The sequence below is a fragment of the Bubalus kerabau genome, chromosome 3 (genome assembly GCF_029407905.1).
Source record: "Bubalus kerabau isolate K-KA32 ecotype Philippines breed swamp buffalo chromosome 3, PCC_UOA_SB_1v2, whole genome shotgun sequence".
Classification (NCBI taxonomy): domain Eukaryota; kingdom Metazoa; phylum Chordata; class Mammalia; order Artiodactyla; family Bovidae; genus Bubalus; species Bubalus kerabau.
In genome coordinates, this window is record NC_073626.1 from 178,738,464 (window position 1) to 178,762,620 (window position 24,157).

General features: G+C 44.0%; 1 protein-coding gene across 3 annotated transcripts; it reads right to left on the reverse strand.

Annotated features, from left to right (window-relative positions):
• Positions 1-45: 45 nt before the first annotated feature.
• On the reverse strand, positions 46-23,733 carry TRNAU1AP (tRNA selenocysteine 1 associated protein 1). 3 transcript variants are annotated; one of them, XM_055573949.1, is made up of 9 exons: positions 23,578-23,733; positions 22,840-22,937; positions 15,066-15,165; positions 14,402-14,454; positions 11,581-11,712; positions 10,192-10,311; positions 7,173-7,335; positions 6,934-6,967; positions 46-319 (listed from the first exon to the last, which is right to left on the reverse strand). In XM_055573949.1, exons 1-9 carry the CDS (start codon positions 23,602-23,604, stop codon positions 183-185), a joined length of 864 nt encoding a protein of 287 aa, XP_055429924.1. In that variant the 5' UTR covers positions 23,605-23,733; the 3' UTR covers positions 46-182. The 3 variants fall into 3 exon arrangements, with proteins under 3 accessions (XP_055429924.1, XP_055429926.1, XP_055429925.1); XM_055573951.1 differs by lacking the exon at positions 11,581-11,712; XM_055573950.1 differs by lacking the exon at positions 10,192-10,311 and having other exon boundaries at positions 23,578-23,732.
• Between the last annotated feature and the right edge of the window lie 424 nt (positions 23,734-24,157).

Here is a 24,157-nt window from a genome sequence, read left to right on the forward strand (position 1 = left end):
TCCAACTGGTCTCTGGGTTTTCAAACTCAAATGAAGGCAGCCGTGTTAGAGGAAAAATATAATTGCAGGAACGGTTGATTACTAAAATCTTTATGAAACATTTCAAAAAAAGTCTTGCAGCAACTTTAAAAAAGGAGTCTCTTCTCTCCCTCAAGTCCATTCTGGCTTGTCCTTTGTCCTGGCTATATCATGGCAGGGATCTCTGAAGACACTGTGTCCAGAGGCTGCCAGTGACAGTCCATCAGCGCATCATACAGCTCCTCGCTCTGCTCCATGAACTCCTTGTTGGCCTCGGTCACATCCAGCTGCGGCATGGGGTCTGGAAGAGAGAAGCAAGGGTGGGTTCGGGGGTGCAGAGGGGGGCAGCACTCAGCAGCCACAGGACTCGGTGTCCTGCTCCCTCCTTCCTGGCCAGGGCTGCCGGCCCTGCTGCCTCTGTAGGGTTCGTGAGGATGAGAGCAGGGCAGGAGACAGTCCACCCTCAAACAGCACAGGATCCACTTGCGTGTGGAGGCTTTCAGGAGCAAATGCTACAGCACTACACGATTCAGTCCACGGCTGGCTGAATCCAAGGAGGCGAAGGAATGGAAGACAGAGAAGGCTGACTAGTTACATGTGGATTTATGACTGAGGCTGGCAAGAGGCCCTAAGCCCTAGTGAATCAAGAAAAGAAGGCAGAAAGCGCAGTCGCTCAGTCGTGTCCGACTCTTTGTGACCCCATAGGCTGTAGCCTGCCAGGCTCCTCCGTGGGATTTCCCAGGCAAGAACACTGGAGTGGGTTGCCATTTCCTTCTCCAGGGGATCTTCCTGACCCAGGGTCTCCTGCACTGCAGGCAGACTCTTTACTATGGGCTTACTTGGTGGCTCCTATGGTAAAGTTAATCAAGGGTCTAACTCTAACTTTACAGATTGTAACATGTAATTAGTACTCAAGTAGTTCTGGCTGCCATTCCATGTTTATTAAACACTACACATACCTGCAGCTGTCACATGTCTGATTTTCCGGTGTGGTCCTTTTCTGAAATTTGGGTTTGGGAAACCTGATCAAGATTACTAAATCAAGAACAATCAATGTCTAATGAAAGAGCTAGAGTCAAATACACAAGCCAAAACACCAAGTTCTGTATTTAAAAATATTTTTTTTCTTGATTGCAATAGTGGTATTTGTTCACCAGAAATCATGACAAAGCACCTAACAGTTTCCTTTTAAACCCCTAACAAGTAATCTATTCTTAGGAGGGAATATTACTGAGCACTGAGAATGAACCTCGGTGGCATCCAACTTGGATGAATCTCACAAATAAAATACTGAATGAAAGAAGCGAGACAATATATACAGCACAGCATTAAAATTCAAAAACAGGCAAAACTAAACCCTGCTATTTAGGGGTGTATAGCTATGTGATAAACCTATAAAGAGAAGGAAGTTTTGTCACTACAAAACTCAGAACAGTAGGGACTTTCCTGGCGGTCCAGTGGGTAAGACTCTGCACTCCCAAGCCTTTGATTGTGTAGATCACAACAAACTGAGGAAAATTCTTCAAGAGATGGGAATACCAGACCACCTGACCTGCCACCTGAGAAATCTGTATGCAGGTTCAGGAAGCAACAGCACATGGAACAGACTGGTTCCAAATTGGGAAAGAAGTACTTGACGTATATATATACGTCTATATAATATATATAAATTGTCACCCTGCTTATTCAACTTCTATGCAGAGTACATCATGCGAAATGCTGGGCTCGAAGAAGCACAAGCTGTAATCAAGATTGCTGGGACAAATACCAATAACCTCAGATATGCAGATGACACCACCCTTATGGCAGAAAGTGAAGAGGAACTAAAAAGCCTCTTGATGAAAAATGAAAGAGGAGAGTGAAAAAGTTGGCTTAATGCTCAACATTCAGAAAACAAAGATCATGGCATCCGGTTCCATCACTTCATGGCAAATAGATGCGGAAAAATGGAAGCAGTGACAGACTTTCTTTTGTTGGTTCCAAAATCACTGCAGATGGTGACTGCAGCCATGAAATCAAAAGATGCTTGCTCCTTGGAAGAAAAGCTATGACCAACATACACAACCTATTAAAAAGCAGAGACATTACTTTGCTGACAAAAGGCCCGTCTAGTCAAAGCTATGGTTTTTCCAATAGTAATGTATCGATGATGTGCGAGTTGGACTATAAAGAAAGCTGAGCACCGAAGAATTGATGCTTTTAAACTGTGGTGTTGGAGAAGACTCTTGAGACTCCTTTGGACTGCAAGGAGATCAAAACAGTCAGTCCTAAGGGAAATCAGTCCTGAACATTCATTGGATGGACTGATGCTGAAGCTCCAATACTTTAGCCACCTGATGCGAAGAACTGCCTCATTGGAAAAGACCCTGAAGCTGGGAAAGATTGAAGGCAGAAGGGGACAACAGAGGATGAGATGGTTGGATGGCATCACCAACTCAATGGACACGAATTTGAGCAAGCTCTGGGAGTTGGTGAAGGACAGGGAAGCCTGGTGTGCTGCAGTCTATGGGGTCGCAAAGAGTTGGACACAACTGAGCGATTGAACTGAACTCCCAATGCAGGGGGCCCTGGTTCGCTCCCTGGTCAGGGAACTAGATTCCACATGCCACAACTAAAGATTGTGCACGCCGCAGCTGCCACCACTAAGACCCAGTGCAGCCAAATGAATGAGACCCCGTGAACCGCAGCACCCCAGGCTTCCCTTCCTTCACCATCTCCCTGAGTCTGCTCAAACTCATGTCCCTTGAGTCAGTGATGCCAACCAACCATCTCATCCTCTGCTGCCCACTTCTGCTCTCAGTATTTCCCAGCATCAGGGTCTTTTTCACTGCGTTGGCTCTTATCAGGTGGCTAAAGTACTGGAGCTTCAGCATCAGTCCTTCCAAGGAGTATTCAGGGCTGATTTCCTTTAGGACTAGCTGGTTTGATTTCCTGGCTGTCTAAGGGACTCTCAATAGTCTTATCTAGCACCACAGTTTGAAAATACCAATTCTTCAGCATTGTGTCTTCTTTATCGTCCAACTCTCACATTCGTACATGACTACTGGAAAAGCCATGACTTTGACTATATAGACCTTTGTCAGCGAAGTGCCATCTTTGCTTTTTAACACACTGCGTAGGTTTATCATAGCTTTCCTTCCAAGAAGCAATCATCTGATTTCATGGCTGTGGTCACCATCTGCAGTGATTTTAGAGCCGAAGAAGAGGAAATCTGTCACTGATTCCACTTTTCCCCTTCTATTTGCCATGAAGTGGCAATCTGCTATCAAAGCCACTATGATAGCCAAAATGACAACTAGTAACTGTTGGTGAGAATGTGGAGAAATGGAAATGCTCCAAGCATTTTTAGACAGGTCTGGCCATTTCTCAAATGGTTAAATGGAGTTTACTATATGATCCAGCACTACACTCCCAGGTATATACTGAAGAGTACTGAAAACCTGTCCCTAAAAACTTTTTTATGTCCACACAAAAACTTACACACGTATGTTCGTAACATTATTTATAACAATGAAAATGGACACAATCCAAATGTCCATCAACTGAATGTATATCCACAGAATGGAATATTATTCAACCATAAAAAGAAAGGAATGACACATGCTGTAACACAGAGGAATCACAAGTTAAGTCAGAGAGGCCATTCACAAAGGACCCCATATCATGCATGACTCCATTTACTTAGAACGTTCAGGATACGTAAATCCAAAGTAGGTGGGTGGTTGCCGGGGACGGGATACTGGCGTGACTGCTAGTGGCTTCACAGTCTTCTTCACTGGAATTAAACAGTGGTGATGGCTGCACGACTTTGTGGCTATTTTTAAAAACTACTGTATACTTTAAAAGGGTAAATTTTATGTTATGTGAGTTATACCCTCCAAAATAAAAACCAAAAAACCTAACCGAGTTCTTACTGTATATCCTATTGTATTTCAGGAATTTTTTCATTGAGAACATTTTTCTACATCAATATTCTTAGAAAAAGACACGATTTAATAAAACAAAAAAATCTAATTAAAATCTTACCAATATTTAATAAATCTATCATTAGATATTTATCGGTATTGGTATCATTGTGGGATAAAATTTTTCAGGTGAATTGATTTCACGCATATGAACATTTTAAGAATTCTTTGTAGAAAGATAGTATATTTTAATTTGTATTTAAGTACTAGTATTAGCAGTGTGATGGTTACATTTTGTGTCAACTTGGTCAGGGTAGTGGTGACCAGTTGTTTGGTGAAACACCAGTCTAGATAAAGATATTCTGTAGATGTGATTCACATCTACAAATCAGCTGACTTTAAGTAAAGGTGATTATTTTCAATAATGTGGGTGGGCCTTAGCCAATCAAAGGCCTTAAATCGAGGATTCCCAAAGTAGGAATTCTACCTCTAGGTGCTAATATAGAAATCCTGCCTGAGCCTCCAGCTTGCTGAAGCACATCACAGATTATAAATACATGTATCCTTTCGGCTCTATTTCTCTGGAGAATCTTGACTAACACAAATAGTATATGCTTAAATTCTTTTCTCTTGTGGTTTATAGGCCATTTGCGCTTCTTTTGTAAACTGTTTCCAACTTTCTCAGGTACTCGTTAGAATCAGCCAGTTAGCGCTGAATCAACCAATCAGTGGTGAATCTTTTCACATATGTACTGTGCCCATTCCTGCAACCAGAGGAATTTCTCTTGTAATTCTAATCTAAATTATGAGTTGAAGTTTTGAGCATGTATAGCGGCTCCATATGGGAACTCTAGGAAAGCAGAGCATGACCAGTCTGGCCACTCCACTCAGTGTTGGTAATGGCATATGGGAACAGATTAGCAAAAGGCTCCAGCAAGGTCAAGCATTTTTGCTGCTGCTGTGTTTTGTTTTGGGTGTTTCTGGCCGAGCCACACAGCTCTAGGGATCTCAGTTCCTTGACCAGGGACTGAACCCGGGCCATGGTGGTGAAAGCACCTGGCACTGGACCGCCAGGGAATTCCCAAGGACAGGTATTTGGGTGTGTAAAAGTCTATGGATGCACGGACAGTATAGCACCCTTCCTCACTTGGATGACAGGGCCTGGAAGATGGCCTGCTGAACCCAAGGTACAGATGAAGAAGGATGACAATCCCTCCTGGGCCCTGTCTCTGTGTGGCTATTAGGTTAAAATGGGAGGCATTAGGGACTTCCCTGGTGGTCCAGTGGTTAGGACTCCATGCTTTCACTGCCAAAGGTGTGGGCTCAATCCCCGATTGGGGAACTAAGATCTGGCCACCAAAAAAAAAAGAGGGAGGCATTGTAACTGTGGTAAAGAGCCTGAAGTCTGGGGCAAGACTGCAGGGTTCCAAGACAGTCTACCTCTTGCTATGATGTTGCAACTAAGCTGACCTTGAACATGAAATTTAATTTGTTTCCTCTTCTGTAAAATCAAGATAATTATGGTACTTACCTCAAAACCATTGTGAACGTCAAGTGAGTTAATACCTGTATACGTGCTTAAAACAGTGCCCTGCACATAGTGAAACTTGTTGGCTGTTAATTATTTAAGCTTCAGTTTTCTTTTCTGTAGAATGGGATTTATAAAAATACCTATTCATCGAAGTGTTGATAGGCAGCAGTGCCTGCAAAACTATTATAGCAGTGTTGGCTGTAATAATGGATGATGAAGCAATAGAAAAACTCTAAGGAGTTACACACAAATATGCTTATAATCAGGATAATTTCTCTAAAAAGGAGGCAAGAAAAGGCAAGAGACTAAGGCTAGAAAGACAGGGACTCCAGGTTGAACCTTGCTCCTAACTCACTGTGTGATCCTGAGAAGACCACGTGGATCTCCAGCTCACCATCCCTCTACTGGAGCTGTGTCTGCCCAGCCCACCCCTATGGTCGCTGCTGCCAGAATCAGATGACAACACGTTCCGTGTAGTGCTTTAAAGCGCTATGAAGTTTGTTTTATGGCTACGGATGATGTTTCCTTTAAAGGATATTTTGCTTACAGATCACATTTTCCCTATGACCTTCTCTTGAAGAATAATTCTTAAAACAGACTTAAGATTTTAAACTTGGAGTCTTTTTGTACCTTATAATAAAGCTTTATTTACTTAGAAATCAATGTTTGATTTTACTTCTTTAAAACTTAAACCTAACATTCTGTTCAGAAATATGTTGAAAAAAATTTTTTAAAAATTTTTTATAATTTTTTCAAACCTTAGACTCCTTTAAAAGTATGAATATCTCATTTGAAAAAATATTTGTCTGAAGGTCAGCAATTACTTTGGTTTTACTTTTTCTCTGTTAAATTCAGTAAAAAATTACAACAAACACTTTTAATTTTAAATAAGCAATAATGGCTATAACCATGTAGCAAAACTGGGGGGTGATTTTAGTTTCTTCCTTATACTTTACTGTATTTTCCAAACTTTCAATCATAACTATTACTTGAAAGTGAGGAAAATATGTAATTTAAGATACATGGGGGGAGTTCCTTGGTGGTCCAGTGGTTAAGAATCTGCCTTCTAATGTAAGGGTCTCCAGCTCAATCCCTGGTCAGGGAACTAAGATTCCGTATGCTGCAGGGCAACTAAGCCCACAGGTGACAAACAGCCTGCACGCTCTAGAGCCTGTGCTCTGCAACCAGAGAAAGACTGTTGGGCTCGGCAACAAAGACTCAGCGTAGCCAAAAAAAAAGTATGGAAAAAAATTAAAACGTGAAATTAAAAATTATTTTACAGGAATCTGACAAACGGTGCAACAAATATAAGGCAACGGAGTCTTTGGTTCAGACCTACATCCTGGGGTAGACCACCACGAGTCCGGGGAACCTCGGGCGCCCTCCTCTATCCGTTGCTCCCTGGGGCGGTTTGGGATCCGCACTCCCCACTCAGGTGACACTCACATCTTACACCGAGTGAAGGGAGTCTTTTCTTACCTTCCAATGCATCATCTCCGACTTCTTCATACGTCTGCCAAGAGACCAGAGAGATGGGTGAGAAGCACGGTGAAAGCCCGGCCCATGACTGGGATGGCTTCTTTTTAACAAGAGGAATTACGCTGCTTCATCGTTCCCTGTCTTTCTGAAGCACGAGCTCCTGTCCTTCACCACCCCATCCTGGAGACTCACCCAGGTTTCTAGAGGACGCGGGGCCAGACTGGCCAAATCACGCTTACCTGCATGGTGCTCTGGGTGTAGCCGTACTGGGGGTAACTGTAGCTGTAGCTGCCTGTGTTCTGGTCATAGCCCCACTGGGCGTAGTAGTTCTGGTACTGCTGGTAATACTGGTTGTAGCTGTAACTGTACATTTGACTGTATTCCACTGGCTTTACACGGCTCCTTAAAGGAAGAAGGAAAAATAAACAAACAAATGAGCAAACATTTCCATAATACTATATGACCGGGATTGTTCTAAGTGCTTTACACAGACTAACTCCTTTAATCCCCACAATGGTGCTATACAGTAAATATATAATTAATCCTATTTCACAGATGAGAAAACTGAGGTTCAGAGAGATTACATCATTTGTCCAAAGTCACATAGTGAGTTAAGAGATTCAAACCCAGGCAGTCTGATCCCAGAACCCAGCTTTAAAGATAGGAGCTTTTGGGAAGTCCCTGGTGGTCCAATGGTGGGGACTCTGCACTTTAAGTTCCACGGGCCCAGGTTCCATCCCTGATCGGGGCACTGGGATCCTGTGGGCCACACAGCATGGCCAAATTAAAAAAAAAAAGGCACTTCCAATGGTTAGGTTTGTCTCCCTTACAAACTTTTTTAGTACTGACTTTTCCCCTTCTCAAGATCTTGGGGGGCTGTTTTTCTGCCAGCCTCAAAGGCTCAGATAAACATGGCCTGGATAATCTGGATTTAGAATGATCCAAGGAGCATTTGCAAATTACAAAATATCTTATCACCTTTTCCCTGCAAAAACATAAGGTAAGTGTTTCAGGAGCCTGGAACTGTAGTCAGAGATACCATTTGTGGAGTAGGTACTTGGGATTTGTGCCCATTCTTTTTTATACATGGTCTCCTACTTTATGTCCTGCATAGCTCTATGACAGAGCTATTATTTATTATTCCCTCTGTAAATATGAGAACACAGCCTCTGAACGGTTAAGTGATTTACCCAAGACTACACAGAGGACTGAAGCCAAATTTTAACTCCAAGGCTTGCACCCCAACCACAACATGGTTCATACAGCACCTGCCCTGCAGACTCAAGTCTCCTATCCGTGTCCCCCTTCCTGCATTCACCAACCAGGGCTGAGGCCCAAGATCAACAGAAAGCTTTCTTCTCTGATTCCACAGCTACCCCAGTCACTGCTAACCAAAGACAATGTCAAGCCTGCAAAAGATCCACTGCTTTCAAAACCTTAAAAAACCACAGGTGATGACCTCTTCCCAGGTTCCTCATGTGCTCAATGTCGGCTTGGTGAGGACTCAGCCTGAGCAGTTAGGCCGCATCTGACTGCCTTAGCATCACCTCCCGATGGGGCGGCTCGATGAAGTCTGATGGCAGAGATTTCCTCTCCCTGCCCACTGCCAGGCTGAAAACTGCTCATATTTGCCTCCATGACCCTACCCCCCTGACCCATGCATCCAAGGAGTCTACCACCCTCACGACACGTTCAGGTCACTGAAGGCGCAGGGCCTGGGTCTACACATTTCTGTTTCTCCACACTCGGCTTACAAGTCTGACTCTCCAAGGAAACTCTGATCACTCGATTCTTAGTGCATGAGGGCACCTCCCCAGAGGCAGGCATTAAATGCTGACACCAATGCTCAATGAAGAAACAGATGTAACAAAATAACTGCTCTGCAGAAGGGACTTTGTTTTTCTTGTTTATAGCTATAACTTCAAAGTCTAGGGCGGGGCTGCAGTTGCAGGGACTCAGTTATCACTGACTGAATAAATGATGACAAAGCAGAAACCACCAAAATAGTAAACATCAGAGGAACTGCTAGACACAATATGCAATCAAAAGAATATCCCGCAGCTATTAAGAATGTTGTAATGATGACAACTATGCAACTCTATGGCAAAGCGAGTGTGTGCACTGAGTAAACTGGGAAGCGCGAGAGTGGACACTGTTATTGCAATTAAACATGAATAAGCAATGAATCTACCACCTGTAAACTGACCCGCATGCATGCAGTGTGTGTGTATCTACATCAGTATCTACATTTATACAGAAGCCTGAAAAGGAACCCAGAAATTATAAGCAGTCATTTAGAGTAACAAGGAACTTCTTTCTTTTCAATGTTTTCTTTAATGTTTTTACATATACAGTAGAGTTTAGAATCGCTGAGGCTAAACTGCAAAGAGCCTCCAAATCTTTGCTGTCTTAAAAAACACGGCCATCTGGAAGTTCTGCCCAAAGAGTGTAACCACTTACATACTTTAACACGAAGTTTCTCAGGCTTTGTAAAGTTGACTTTTGGGTGGCAGAGGAGACCATTCTTTGTTCCGGGAGATGTCTTGTGCACTGTAGAATGTTTAATAGCATACCTGGCCTGTACTCATTAGATTCGAGAGGCTTCCCTCTCCCAGTATGGGATGTGACAATCAAATTTATCTTTAGGTGTTGCCAATGTCCTCAAGTTGAGAACCACTGCTTGGGCCAAAGGATGGAAGATTCTACGCAGAGAAAAACTGTCTTATATCTGAGTATAAAACATGCTTGGATATGCACGGGAAGAAGGGTTTCCTGCCCAGAGTGACAGGTACAATAGTGATGTATATAATCTTCTATCCTGCTTACATCATTATTTTTCTTTTGGCCACAAGGCATGGCTTGTGGCAATTTCCTATATCATATTCCCTATATCATTAATTCTTAGCCACTCCCATAGCAAGGGGCACTCTTAAGAGGTTTGTATGTTTCAGTAGCAGCTCTACTGGGCAAAGAGCACACAAACTAAGTTTGCAGAGCCCAGCTGCTTTTCCAGCATCGCTATGGCGATTCTCCATGTGCCTGGCCTCCCCCAGTCATAGCTCTCTCCTCAGCTGTGAGCTTCTGCAGGGGCAACAGTGGCGCTGGCTCATCTCCAGCACCCAGCCCGGCAAACACCAGGCACTCATCACTTGCGGCCTGCACTGAGCCTCCTGGCAGCCTCCCAAGCAGCAAGCGGATGCCCTGATTATCAGCAACCGACGAGGCATGTCTCGGTTCCCACGCCAGCGCAGGACTCACGCTTTGGGGATGGCCACGCTCAGCCGCACTGGTTTAGACCCCAGTCCTATGGCTCCCTGGCACTCTGTCAGGGCTCGCTTCTGTTCCAGCTCATCTGTGAATTTCACAAAACCATAACCCCTGCAGGAAAAAGACACACACATACACACGCACTATTTAGATCACAAATGTGATGCAGGTAAAACCAAAGAACGGAAAAGAAGCTGAGAAGGGAGAGAGCACCCATCAAACCACATGGGCAGGCCTGAGCGCCCCACTGAACAGAGGGGTGTCACAGAGCAGTGTGAGACCCCAGCACTGGAGGATCCCACTTTCAGTTCACCAACCTCCTCCATGCCATCCTGATATGGCTTCTCCCCAAACAGGAGCTTCCCTCCCGATCTACTGGAAAGTATTGTTATTATTACAGTAGAAGCAGTAGTAGTAACAGTCACAGAAGGCCAAATATGTACAGAGCCTGCCCTGCATGCCAGGTGCTACCCAAGGCACTGGGACTCAGCAGTCACAAGCAGACAAGGCTTCTCCTGCTTTCCTGAGCTCATATCCCACTTGGGGATAAATGAATGACAGTTAACATTTAATGACCACTTATTATTTCCCAGGCACTATGCTGAGTATTTTCCCAGTTATCTCAATAAACTGTCCAACAACTTGATGAAGGGAGTATCCACATCTTATTGAAGGCAAAACCAAACTTCAAAGACATTTAATGACTTGCCCAAAGTCATACCAGAAGCAGAATTCAAAGTCCAAGCTCATAACTACTACTCAGATCAAAAAGGAATCTTTCCCAACATATAGCATATGATCTCACTTATGCGTGGAATCTAAAATATGATATAAATGAACTTACTTACAAAACAGAAAGAGACTCACAGACACAGAAAACAAACTTATGGTTATCAAAGGTGCAAGAGGGGAGAAAAGGGATAAATTAGGAGGAGTCTGAGATTAGCAGATATAAACCACTATAGATAAACGAGGTCCTACTGTATAGCACAGGGAACTATATATATTCAATATCCTGTAATGAACGATAACAGAGGAAAAATATACATATAAACCCTAAGGTCTTTCCACTTTTAAAGTAAAAATAATAAATAAAAAAGGAAATACCTATAAAGCATTTTCTATTGACTTATTTACATCATTTCATCCTCACACCAACCCCCATGAGATGCAGATACTATAAATCGGTCCCATTTCATAGATGAGGAAACAGGGGCAGAGATTCAGTAACTTGTCTGCTGCAAAATCCCTGGGCAGTACTGAGGCTGGGATCTGCACCAGGCGGTTTGGCTCCAGAGCCATGGCCTCATTATCACACCCTCAGCTATGAGATACATGCTGCAACCAACAGGGTAGGCATGAATAAAAGTAAGACCTTACTTAGACACGCCTGTCTGGTCCAAAACCACCTTGCCTCCCCGACAGGAGGGGTAGACTTTGACGAAGAACTCATACAGCATGCCATCATCCACATCTGGGGTCAGATCCCCAACAAAGAGGGAGTACTCAGGGCTGAGAAGAGAGAACGAGATTCAGACACAAAGAAGAAAACTTCTGTTCTTGTGAGCTCTCTTGACCCATTCTAGATAAACCTCTTCTGTGCTGCGTCAGAGAACACCACATCTGCTGGGCCCTTAACCTAGTCCTGCTGCTGCTGCTGCTAAGTCGCTTTAGTCGTGTCTGACTCTGTGTGACCCCATAGATGGCAGCCCACCAGGCTCCCCCGTCTCTGGGATTCTCCAGGCAGGAGTACTGGAGTGGGGTGCCATTGCCTTCTCTGAACCTAGTCCTAATTTGTTTCATTTGGCAGTCCTGGTAGAAGAGTTTCGAAAGGAGTCTCCTGCCCCAGGCCTTTCACCCACTGAATAAAGCCTATCTGGCTTCAAGCTTTACATGAGTGCAGACCAGGGGATAAGTCAGAGATGCTCAAAAGATAAAGCCAGAGATTCTGCATTCACTGCATACTTTTAATCCAAATGGTGGAAAGTACAGGGAGCATGAGAACTAAACCTTCTCTCCTAGAGATGGGCTAACATGAAATCCCTCAACTTTCAGGACAGGGTCAGCAAAATTTTCTGTGAAGGCCGTACAGTAACTATTGTAGGCTCTCTGGGGGCACCTCTGATTTCTGTTGTCTTTTATCTGTTTCCACAATCCTTAAAAAATGAAAGGGGGGCCAGGGGGCCTTCCCTGGTGGCCCAGTAGTTAAGTTACTTAAGTAGTTAAGGTGGTCCACTTTCATTGCAGGGGGCATGGAATTGATTCCTGGTCAGGGAGCTAAGACCCCACAAGCAGAGCAGCATGGCCAAATAAATAAATAATTTAAAATACAGAGGGAATTTCCTGGCGGTCCAGTGGTTATGACTCTGTGCTCTCACTGCCGATGGCCTGGGTTTAATCCTGGTTGGGTAACTAGGATCCTGCAAACCGTGAGGCACTGCGAAAAAAAAAGTAAAAACCATTTCTAGCTTTCAGGTAATGGAGAAGGCAATGGCACCCCACTCCAGTACTCTTGCCTGGAGAATCCCATGGATGGAGAAGCCTGGTGGGCTGCAGCCCATGGGGTCACTAAGTCAGACACGACTGAGCGACTTCACTTTCACTTTTCGCTTTCATGCACTGGAGAAGGAAACGGCAACCCACTCCAGTGTTCTTGCCTGGAGAATCTCAGGGATGGGGGAGCCTGGTGGGCTGCCGTCTATGGGGTCAGACAGAGTCGGACACGACTGCAGTGACTTAGCGAATGACAAAATTAGGTCACAGTTTGCCAACCCCCATAACAGAACAATAAACTCATTATTATTTTATTTCAAGTATGATACATATTCCTTGTGTAAGATCAGAATATATAAAAGGACAAAGAAAAATAAAATACCAATAACCCAACTCAAAGGGAATCACCATGAACACCTTGATATGCATTTTTGTTCTTTTGCTTTAGTTTCTTCCTTTGAATTTATAAAAATTGGATACAACTCATTTATTTTGTTTCTAGCATTTTTTTCACTTACAGCATCTAACCAACATCTTGACATGTGAGTATTCTGCTACAACTTGACACGTTAATGGATACACAATATTCCAAAAAATGAACATATTGTAACTTGAACCACTTTCCTATTATTAGATTACTTGGATTTTCCCCCAATTTTGCCGATTATATGTAGTATCTCAATGAACATTTTCTCTCTTTTTTAAAAAAACTTTTACTGGAGTTGATATACAATGTTGTGCTAACTTTAGGTGTACAGCAAAGTAAATCAGTTTATACATATACACATATCCATTCTTTTTTTATATTCTCTTCCCATATAAGCTATTACAGAGTATCAAGTAGAGCTCCCTATGCTATACAGTAGGTCCTAATTAGTTATCTATTTTATATATACTAGTGTGTACAAGTCACTCCCAACTTCCCAATTTATTCACTGCGTCCCCTTATCCCCTGGTAACCATAGGTTTATTTTCTACATCTGTGGCTCTATTTCTGTTTTATAAGTAAGTTCTTTTTAAGATTCCACATATAAGTGATATTACACAATAGCAACGAACATTTTCAAAGCTAATCTTTACACATGCGTGCTAAGTCACTTCAGTCGTGTCCGACTCTGTGCGATTCTATGGACTGTGTAGCCCACCAGGCTTCTCCGTCCATGGGATTCTCCAGGCAAGAACATTGGAGTGGGTTGCCACGCCCTCCTCCAGATCTTCCCAACCCAGGGATCAAACCTACATCTCTTATGTCTCCTGCACTGGCAGGCGGGTTCCTTACCTAGTGCCACCTAGGGATAATCTTTACACATATCCATGAATAAATTCTGAAAAGCAGAATTATGGGTTCAAAGGGTATAAATCTATCTAAAGCCTTTGATACATTGTTCTCCAGCTTTCAAAGCAATCTGAAATGCTCGATACATTTATGTTGCTACAGCAATTCTTACTGAATAAATGTCATTACCATAGGCAGTTATGGGACTAGGAGAGGGAGCAAATACAGATAAGACAAGGGCCTTGCCATGAGCAAACTGGAAGCATCCCCCAACAGGGATGGGAGGGGTTGGCCTTCAGGAGGGAAGCAAACTGGGGCCAAACTCAGCTCCCCATCCTCCTCTCTGGAAGTGACCAGTGCAGTGAACACATCTTGTCTCTATTTAGACATTTCCCAGGACTTGAAGCTACCTTGTGGCTACTCCCTACTTACCTGTTATCTGGCTGTTTCCCATAAGTGGCGTAATTCAGTTTAAAACGCTTTGCCTGAAAATTTAAAAACAAACAAACTAAAACAGAGAAAGGTGTTTCAAGAATCAACAATTTTTGGAAAAAAACTGAAATAAATTACCTTGGCCAAAACATCTCCCCCTCTCTAAGCCTCAGCCTTTTCTCCTGTTTAAAAGGAGGGGGATGCACGGATGACCGCTAAGGGCACTGCCAGCTCCATGGTTCTATGAGCCCAGGTGTGCCAGCGTGGTGCAGCTGTAAGCTAAGTAACTGTGGGAAGAGCAGAATGCAACTCTCTTGAAACGTGTCCTCACAGCTGCCAGCCTGTTCTACTTTGTCAATCAAGCAAGAGGTCTAGAGGTTCAAGTCTTCTGTGAAGGGAGGCAGCGGTGCAGAGTGGAAAGGGCATGGGTTTTAGAGGCAACCAATCTTCGGTCTGCATCCTGGCTCTGCCACTTACTACCTGTGTTGCCTTGGGCAAGTTATTCCATCTCCCTGAGCTTCAGTTTCCTGGTCTGTCAAAGATAACAATGTCTACTGTTTAGGGTTGTTATAGGATTAAATAAAATATATGGTAGGGATTCAACAAATGACAGTTATTCATGGTAACAAAAATGGCAACATTATCATTATCTAAGTGTCCTTACAGGTGTGGCTCCTGGAAGGGGCTTCCCGTTGATTTTATGCAAACACTTCTCAGCTGTGGCCAAATCTGCGAATTCTACAAAGCAGTAGCCAGCCGGGATCCTGGAGCGAAAACAGAAAAAGGGAATGGTTAAAGATCTGATACCCAGGCACTTTGACAGTGATCCTGTGGCTAAGACTCCGAGCTCCCAGTGCACCTGGTCAGAGAACTAGATCCTATATGCCGCAACTAAGTATCTGCATGCAGCAACTAAAACCAGGTACAGCCAAATAAATAAATATATTTAAAAAGGAGGGGTGAGGGAATTCAAGAGGGAGGGGAGACAGGATATATGTTTAATTATGGCTGATTCAAGTTGTTGTATGGCAGAAACCAACACAACACTATAAAGCAATTTTCCTCCTATTACAAAATTAAAAAAAAAAAGAGTAATTCAAGCTTTCACAGGCAGACAGACACACACGTACACACAAGATGTGATACCTAGATGAGAGACTAAGTCTGGGCTGGAGGGCAGGAAAAGATGTTTTTCTCATGACAGCCCATATTATTTTTGTTCCATGCTGTACTCCAGTTCAGAATTTATAGACCTGAGTATAAGTATTGCCAATCCAGGCCAGTACCAGACTCATTTAGTAAATCATTTATTCATGTACTGTATCGCCTATGAAGAACTCTTGCCAAAAATGTTTCCTGGGACTTCCCTGGTGGTCCAGTGGCGAAGACTCCAAGCTCCCAGGCAGGGGGCATGGGTTCCATCCCTAGTCAGGGAACTAAATCCCAGTTGCTGCAACATAGAGTTTGAATGCCACAACTAAAGACCCTGCACAAATTGAAGACTGAAGAAGATCTCGTGTGCCCTAAGACCTAGCACAGCCGAAAAATAAAAATATTCCTATGCAACCCAAGCAAACCTTCAGATCTAATGTCCAGCTTACAGGAAATATTAGGAACAGAACAAATAAAACACTATGATCAGATCGGATCAGTCGCTCAGTCGTGTCCGACTCTTTGCGACCCCATGAATCACAGCACGCCAGGCCTCCCTGTCCATCACTAACTCCCAGAGTTCACTCAGACTCATGTCCATCAAGTCAGTGATGCCATCCAGCCATCTCATCCTCTGTCGTCCCCTTCTCCTCTTGCCCGAAATCCCTCCCAGCATCAGAGTCTTTTCCAATGAGTCAACTCTTCGCATGAGGTGGCCAAAGTACTGGAGTTTCAGCTTTAGCATTATTCTTTCCAAAGAAATCCCAGGGCTGATCTACTTCAGAATGGACTGGTTGGATCTCCTTGCAGTCCAAGGGACTCTCAAGAGTCTTCTCCAACACCACAGTTTAAAAGCATCAATTCTTCGGCACTCAGCCTTCTTCACAGTCCAACTCTCACATCCATACATGACTACTGGAAAAACCATAGCCTTGACTAGACGGACCTTTGTTGGCAAAGTAACATCTCTGCTTTTGAATATGCTATCTAGATTGGACATAACTTTCCTTCCAAGGAGTAAGCATCTTTTAATTTCATGGCTGTGGTCACCATCTGCAGTAATTTTGGAGCCCAGAAAAATAAAGTCTGACACTGCTTCCACTGTTTCCCCATCTATTTCCCATGAAGTGATGGGACGAGATGCCATGATCTTTGTTTTCGGAATGTTGAGCTTTAAGCCAACTTTTTCACTCTCCACTTTCACCTTCATCAAGAGGCTTTTTAGTTCTTCACTTTCTGCCGTAAGGGTGGTGTCATCTGCATATCTGAGGTTATTGATATTTCTCCCGGCAATCTTGATTCCAGCTTGTGCTTCTTCCAGTCCAGTGTTTCTCATGATGTACTCTGCATATAAGTTAAATAAACTGGGTGACAATATACAGCCTTGACGTACTCCTTTTCCTATTTGGAACCAGTCTGTTGTTCCATGTCCAGTTCTAACTGTTGCTTCCTGACCTGCATACAGGTTTCTCAAAAGGCAGGTCAGGTGGTCTGGTATTCCCATCTCTTAAAGAATTTTCCACAGTTTATTGTGATCAACACAGTCAAAGGCTTTGACATAGTCAATAAAGCAGAAATAGATGTTTTTCTGGAACTCTCTTGCTTTTTCCATGATCCAGCGGATGTTGGCAACTTGACCTCTGGTTCCTTTGCCTTTTCTAAAACCAGCTTGAACATCAGGAAGTTCATGGTTCACATATTGCTGAAGCCTGGCTTGGAGAATTTTGAGCATTACTTTACTAGCGTGTGAGATGAGTGAAATCGTGCGGTAGTTTGAGCATTCTTTGGCATTGCCTTTCTTTGGGATTGGAATGAAAACTGACCTTTTCCAGTCCTGTGGCCACTGCTGAGTTTTCCAAATTTCCTGGCAAGGAAACAAATCCAGAATTTGGGACCAGAATCCAGAATGTAGAACCTAATGTAAAACAATCTTACCTCTTCAAAAAGTCATTATTCTGAGAAAAGAAAGAAGTGGGCATTTCTACATTAAAAAGAGACAAATGCTATACAGGATCTGATCTCTGACTGGATCCTAATTCATTAAAAAACAATACTCAAATATTTAGAAATGTTGTAATGCCTATAATTTACTTTCATGTGGTTCAGCAAAAAGAAAACATCAATCTCCTTAAATCTCTATAGACACTTAGATAAGGAGAATATAGCAACATATTAACAATTTTTGAAATTAGGTGGTGGTTATATGAGTGTACATTGTACTCTTTGTAAATTTAAATTTTTTGTAATTTAAAAAGTTTTTTTTGATAACCTACCACCAGCCAGGCAGATACAGAGTTGAAGAACATGGCACCTGACCTTAAGAAACTTAAAATCTAGTTGGACAAAGTAAATCCACGGACCAGACGTAATTGGGGGAATATGTGTGAGTTTCCTGGTGGTCTATTTTTAAAGCATTACTAAGGGACATAAGGGACTTTATTTTTCTGGGTTCCAAAAATCACTGCAAACGGTGATTGCAGCCATGAAATTAAAAGACGCTTACTCCTTGGAAGGGAAGTTATGACCAACCTAGACAGCATATTAAAAAGCACAGACATTACTTTGTCAACAAAGGTCCATCTAGTCAAGGCTATGGTTTTTCCAGTAATCATGTATGGATGTGAAAGTTGGACTATAAAGAAAGCTGAGTGCTGAAGAATTGATGCTTTTGAACTGTGGTGTTGGAGAAGACTCTGGAGAGTCCCTTGGACTGCAAGGAGATCCAACCAGTTCATCCTAAAGGAGATCAGTCCTGGGTGTTCATTGGAAGGACTGATGTTGAAGCTGAAACTCCAATACTCGGGCCACCTGATGCGGAGAGCTGACTCATGTGGCTAGATCCTCTGATATTCCTTCCTCCTAAGAGATTTATACTGAAATCAGTTTTACTTAACAGCATTCTTAAATCTATCACCAGTGAAATAAATCAGACTTTTCTGGAACTATGATACTCAGTTCAAATAACATTATAGAGACCAAGTCAAAAGATATGGGCAAGGGAAGTACCAGAGCCCAGGGATCTAAGAACACAGTCTATGAGCTCCATAAATGTTAATGCTTAGAAGAACAGTGGGGCAAATCTGTGTTTTCTGTCTTGTGTGTGCTAGAATTTAAGCCAATGTAAAGACCACCACCAGTAAGAGCTGACTGTTACTGAGCGGTCACTATAGGCCAAGCACTATGCTCACCACTTCACATGCACCATCTCATCTAATTGTCACAGAAAAACTCCATGAGAGAAGCAAACTACTGCTCCCATTTAGATGTGGAGACTGAGACTCAGGATTATACAATATGCCTTAAACTACACAGCTGCTGCTGCTAAGTTGCTTCAGTCGTGTCTGACTCTGTGCGACCCCATAGACGGCAGCCCACCAGGCTCCCCCGTCCCTGGGATTCTCCAGGCAAGAACACTGGAGTGGGTTGCCATTTCCTTCCCCAGTGCATGAAAGTGAAAAGTGAAAGTGAAGTCGCTCAGTCGTGCCCCACTCATAGGGACCCCACGGACTGCAGCCTACCCGGCTTCTCCGTCCATGGGATTTTCCAGGCAAGAGTACTGGAGTGGGGTGCCATTGCCTTCTCCGAAACTACACAGCTGGTATTTGCCAAAGGCTGGACTTGAGTTCAGGATAATCTGACCATATTCTTTCCCCAGCAGTTTATTGTGAAAAATTCCAAACATAAAAATTAAAAGAGCTGCCATAGCAAACACCCTTATATATATATATATACACACACACGCACACACAGACATACACACATCCACCACTTTTTTTAAAATATTTACTTTACCAAGTGACAATCCATCCACATCCTTACCCATTTATCATCTTTTTTTGTTTTTGTTGATATTTTTTATTTTTTTTAAATAATGAAAGTATGATAACATTTACAGGAGATGGAAAATACAGGTATCATCCTTATTTTCTGATACATTTCAAAGTAAATTGCAGATATTGGTACATTTTTCTCAATTATTTTAACACGCTTATTATTAATTAGAGTTCAATTACTGCGTAGTTTTTTCCTTTTAAGTTACATACAATGAAATGCACAAATTCTAGATGCTGAGTTATTTCCACCACAGATTAATTTTGTGTATTTTAGAACTGACTCAGTGGAAACATCCTGATGCTGGGAAAGACTGAAAGGCAAAACGAAAAGAGGGTGGCAGAGGATAAGATGGCTAGATAGAATCACCAACTCCAAGGACATGAACTTAAGCAAACTCCAGAAATTGTATGTCATATACTGTATACGTATACCATACATATACATAAACTGTATGTGTATACCAGTCATATACTGTATGACTATACCAGTATTTACATATTTACCTATTCAGATACCTGGACTGCAGTTTGGGGCCACTGTCCCACATGCTATTGGGCTTCCCAGGTGGCACAGTGGTAAAGAATCTGCCTGCCAATGCAGGAGATGCAAGAGATGCGCGTTCGATCCTGGGCCTGGAAAATCCCCTGGAGTAGGAAATGGCAACCCACTCCTGTATTCTTGTCGGGAAAATTTCGTAGGCAGAGAAGCCACCAAGAGTCAGACACAACTGAGGGACTGAGCTCGCACGCATGCACGAGCGTGCACACACACACCCACCCACACAAAATGTGCTATACATATTCAAGTCCTTTTCATGCTAGTTACACGTTTTCACTTCTCTTGAGTAAATACCTAAGACTAGCTAAGGAGAAGGCAACGGCACCCCACTCCAGTACTCTTGCCTGGAAAATCCCATGGACGGAGGAGCCTGGTGGGCTGCAGTCCGTGGGGTCGAGAAGAGTCGGACATGACTGAGCGACTTCACTTTCACTTTTCACTTTCATGCACTGGGGAAGTAAATGGCAACCCACTCCAGTGTTCTTGCCTGGAGAATCCCAGGGACGGGAAGCCTGGTGGGCTGCCGTCTATGGGGTCGCACAGAGTCGGACACGACTGAAGCAACTTAGCAGCAGCAGCAGCAGCAGCAGCAGCAGCAGACTTGCTAAGGCAGATGTACTGAAGATGTATGGACTTCCTGGTGGTCCAGTGGTTAAGAATCCACCTACTGATGCAGGGGACACAGGTTCCATCTCTGTTCGGGGAAGATCCCACATGCCTCAGAGCAATTAAGCCGTGTGCCACAACTCCTGAAGCCCACGTGAATAGAGCCCCTGCTCTGCAATGAGAAGCCACTGCAATGAGAAGCCTACTCACTAGAGAGTAGCCCCCACTCACAGCAACTAGAGAAAGCCTGTGCTCAGCAACAAGACCCAGTGCAGCCAAAACTCAAGTTTTTGTTTTTTTTTTTTAAGGAAAAAAATAAAAAAGATACTGCCAGATACTTGTCCCCAGTGGCTGTAACATTTTCTAGCCCCACCAGTGATGGAAGAGATGTGGTTATTCCACATGCAACTGTATTCTTTTTCTTTGCTGAATTAAAAAAATTGTCGTTAAGGATTACATTCCATTGGAAAAGGTTATGGCAACTCACTCTAGTATTCTTCCCTGGAGAATCCCACAGAGACTGGTGGGCTAGTTCATGGGGTTGTAGAGTCAGGCACGACTGAGCACGCACACAGTTACATAAAATGTTATCATTTTAGCTATTTTTTAACTGTACAGTTCTGTGATATTAAGTATTTTGCAACCAATCACTACATTGTTAAGCACTATGCTTTACTGTGCATTACTTTTTCTTGGGTCTTATTTTTTTCCCATATTTTGTTCCTTGTTTTTAATTTACATTTATTTACAGTATTCTCACAAGGCACCTCAAAGTCTTTGTCATATGAGGCAGAGTGCACATGTAATATGTATGTTGTTGCCACCATAAAAAACAGCTAGGGTTTAGTAATCAATGGTTGCTATTTCTGGTTTAGTCGCTAAGTCATGTCCTACTCTTTTGTGACCCCATGGATTATAGCCCGCCAGGCTCCTCTGTTCATGGGATTTCCCAGGCATATGGGAGTTGATTGCCATTTCCTATTCCAGGGGATAGTCCTGACCCAGGGATTGAACCCTAGTCTCCTGCAATGGCAGGAAGATTCTTTACCACTCAGTCACCAGGGAAGCCCAATGGCAGGAAAGGATGATTCTAATTCTTAATATAAGATTAAAATGTGAGAACCTATGTCAGTGTTTTGGAAAGTATTACAGAATGTATTTTCTGATTTATCAGGGTTTTCTGTCTGTAAGAATAAGAAAGTACCTGTTTACCAAATAGCCAGACTAGGCTGCACTTCCGGAGAAGGCAATGGCACCCCACTCCAGTACTTTTGCCTAGAAAATCCCATGGACGGAGGAGCCTGGTAGGCTGCAGTCCACGGGGTCGCGAAGAGTCGGACACGACTGAGCGACTTCACTTTCACGCATTGGAGAAGGAAATGGCAACCCACTCCAGTGTTCTTGCCTGGAGAATCCCAGGGACGGGAAGCCTGGTGGGCTGCCGTCTATGGGGTTGCACAGAGTCGGACACGACTGAAGCGACTTAGCAGCAGCAGCAGCAGGCTGCACTTCATATCTCCCATCATTTTTCAACTGACTGATGCTTTAGCAAGCTGCTTTAGTACTCTGCACAGAGTAGATACTCACTAAATAGTGTCTTTTTTGGCCTATGTGAAAGTATTCTTCACATTTTGTTTTGTGTAGGTATTTACTGTCTCATTCCCCTATTCGAAAGTAGTAAAATCCATGAGAAGAGGGACTATTTCTGGGTTATTTCAGCCATGTGTCCAGGAAATCTAGAACAGTAGCACATAGGTAGTGTTTCACATGAGAGTTAAGGGTACTCATGAACTTGGAGAACACAGCTGAATTAGAGTCCTGGCTTCTCATTTAAAAGCTGTATAAATTTAAGACAGCTATTAAGCTTCTCTAATAACAGTACTTAGCTCAGAGGTTTTTGTGATTTTAAAGTGCTTATTACCTAGCAGATCATAATCTATTTATATTTACCAAGCATATACCATATGCCAGACATTGTGGTAAACCTTGACCGTGAATTAATGGCACTTAATCCTCACCAGGACTCTATGAGGTAGGTGCTTTCATTATGTCTATTTTTACAGACAAGAGGGAGAGATTAAGTCACTTGCTCAAAGTCACACACAGCAGACAAGAGCGTTCAAACCCAGACCGGCTCAAGTTATCTGTACACCACCAAATGTTAACATCATTATGACAACTATTACTAGAGGTCAAAGCCCTGACCCTCCGCGATGTTAACCTTCTCTTGAATGACACACGCAGCGCGATCTATAAAGTAGAACTTAGACTGAAGTAAGAGGACAAACCCAGTGAGGCGGTTTCGGATAATTTTGACGCTCATCACTGTCTCCCCCATGGTAGCAAAGGCTCTGGAGATGAAGTTCTCATCCATGTAGGGCTCCAGCTGCGTAAACACAAGAGCAGAGCGGGTCGGGCCACATCCAGACTCCTCGCTTCCCGGATCCGGAGCCCCTCCGCCCTCAGCCCGGGGTGGGCTGCACGCTGCTGGCGGGCGGGAGTGGGGTTGGGGGTGCGGGGGAAGAGGTTTCCATGCGCAGAATGATTTGAACCCCTGCGTTCTCGGTCCCTCGCCTTCTTTCCCTTTAAATGTGCTCCTTTGTAGAAGCCGCCCCCCTGGGATGGAGGAATCCATCCCTCCAGTCCCAGAACCAGGGGCGCTCTTCAACCCTCCTATTCTATCCACCCCCAAACCCTCCTTTTCCCCTCCGCGAGCCCAGGCGGGGCCCACAAGACCCCTCCCCCTTCGAGTCAGCCCCCTTCACCTACACGCTGGGACTGACTTGGGCGTCACCTAAGAGAACTGCCCCTCTCCAAGCACTTCCACCCTTTGAGGACCCTTCCCCTTAGTCTTGGCCCCCCGGCACCTAAATAACTGGGACTTGCGCCGGCGTCGCCTAAAAGAACTCCCCTACCCATTCACGTCCACCCTTTTGGAGATTCGAGGGTCCTCCCTCCTTGGCCCCTTTCTTCCTCGCGACGCTAACATTACTGCGCCACAGACCCGGGAAGCCGCCCTCACTCACGTCGCCCATCCACAGGCTGGCCGCCATGCCCGCGGCCCCGCCGGGACTCTGTGGGCCCCCCGAGCTGGCGCGGACGCGGGAGCCGCCGAACAGAGACCTCCACGGAGCATGCGCCTCGACCGCCTTCTGCGCATGCTCCGCAGCTCGGCGCCCAGGACCGCGCCCGCGTGCCGCTCCGGGTTTTTCCGGCTGCCGGCGGGCAGGTCCCAAGACTGGAGCCCGCGGGAGGGAGCGGGGCAGACCCTGCCCTGCGCTGGGCTGTGGGTGGAGCTGGTAACTAGCTTTCTCGGGTTTCTATTTAAACACACATGTACAGATAAAATTACAGAATTTTACGCTCCTTGTTAAAAAAAAAAAAGCAAATACAAGCACTTTTTTTTCCCCTTCAAGTAAAAAATCTCCTTTGGGAGCCTGGACGATTCAGTTCCACTCACTCAGGCAAATTACTAACTGGTCCGCTCCAGCCACCCCGTCACACTGCATTTCCCAGTTTGCAAGAGATTTCTGTTGACTGCTGCGCTGGGATTCTTCCATCATTCCCTGGGGAGCAGGGAGGGCAGAATTACATCGAGTGTAAATT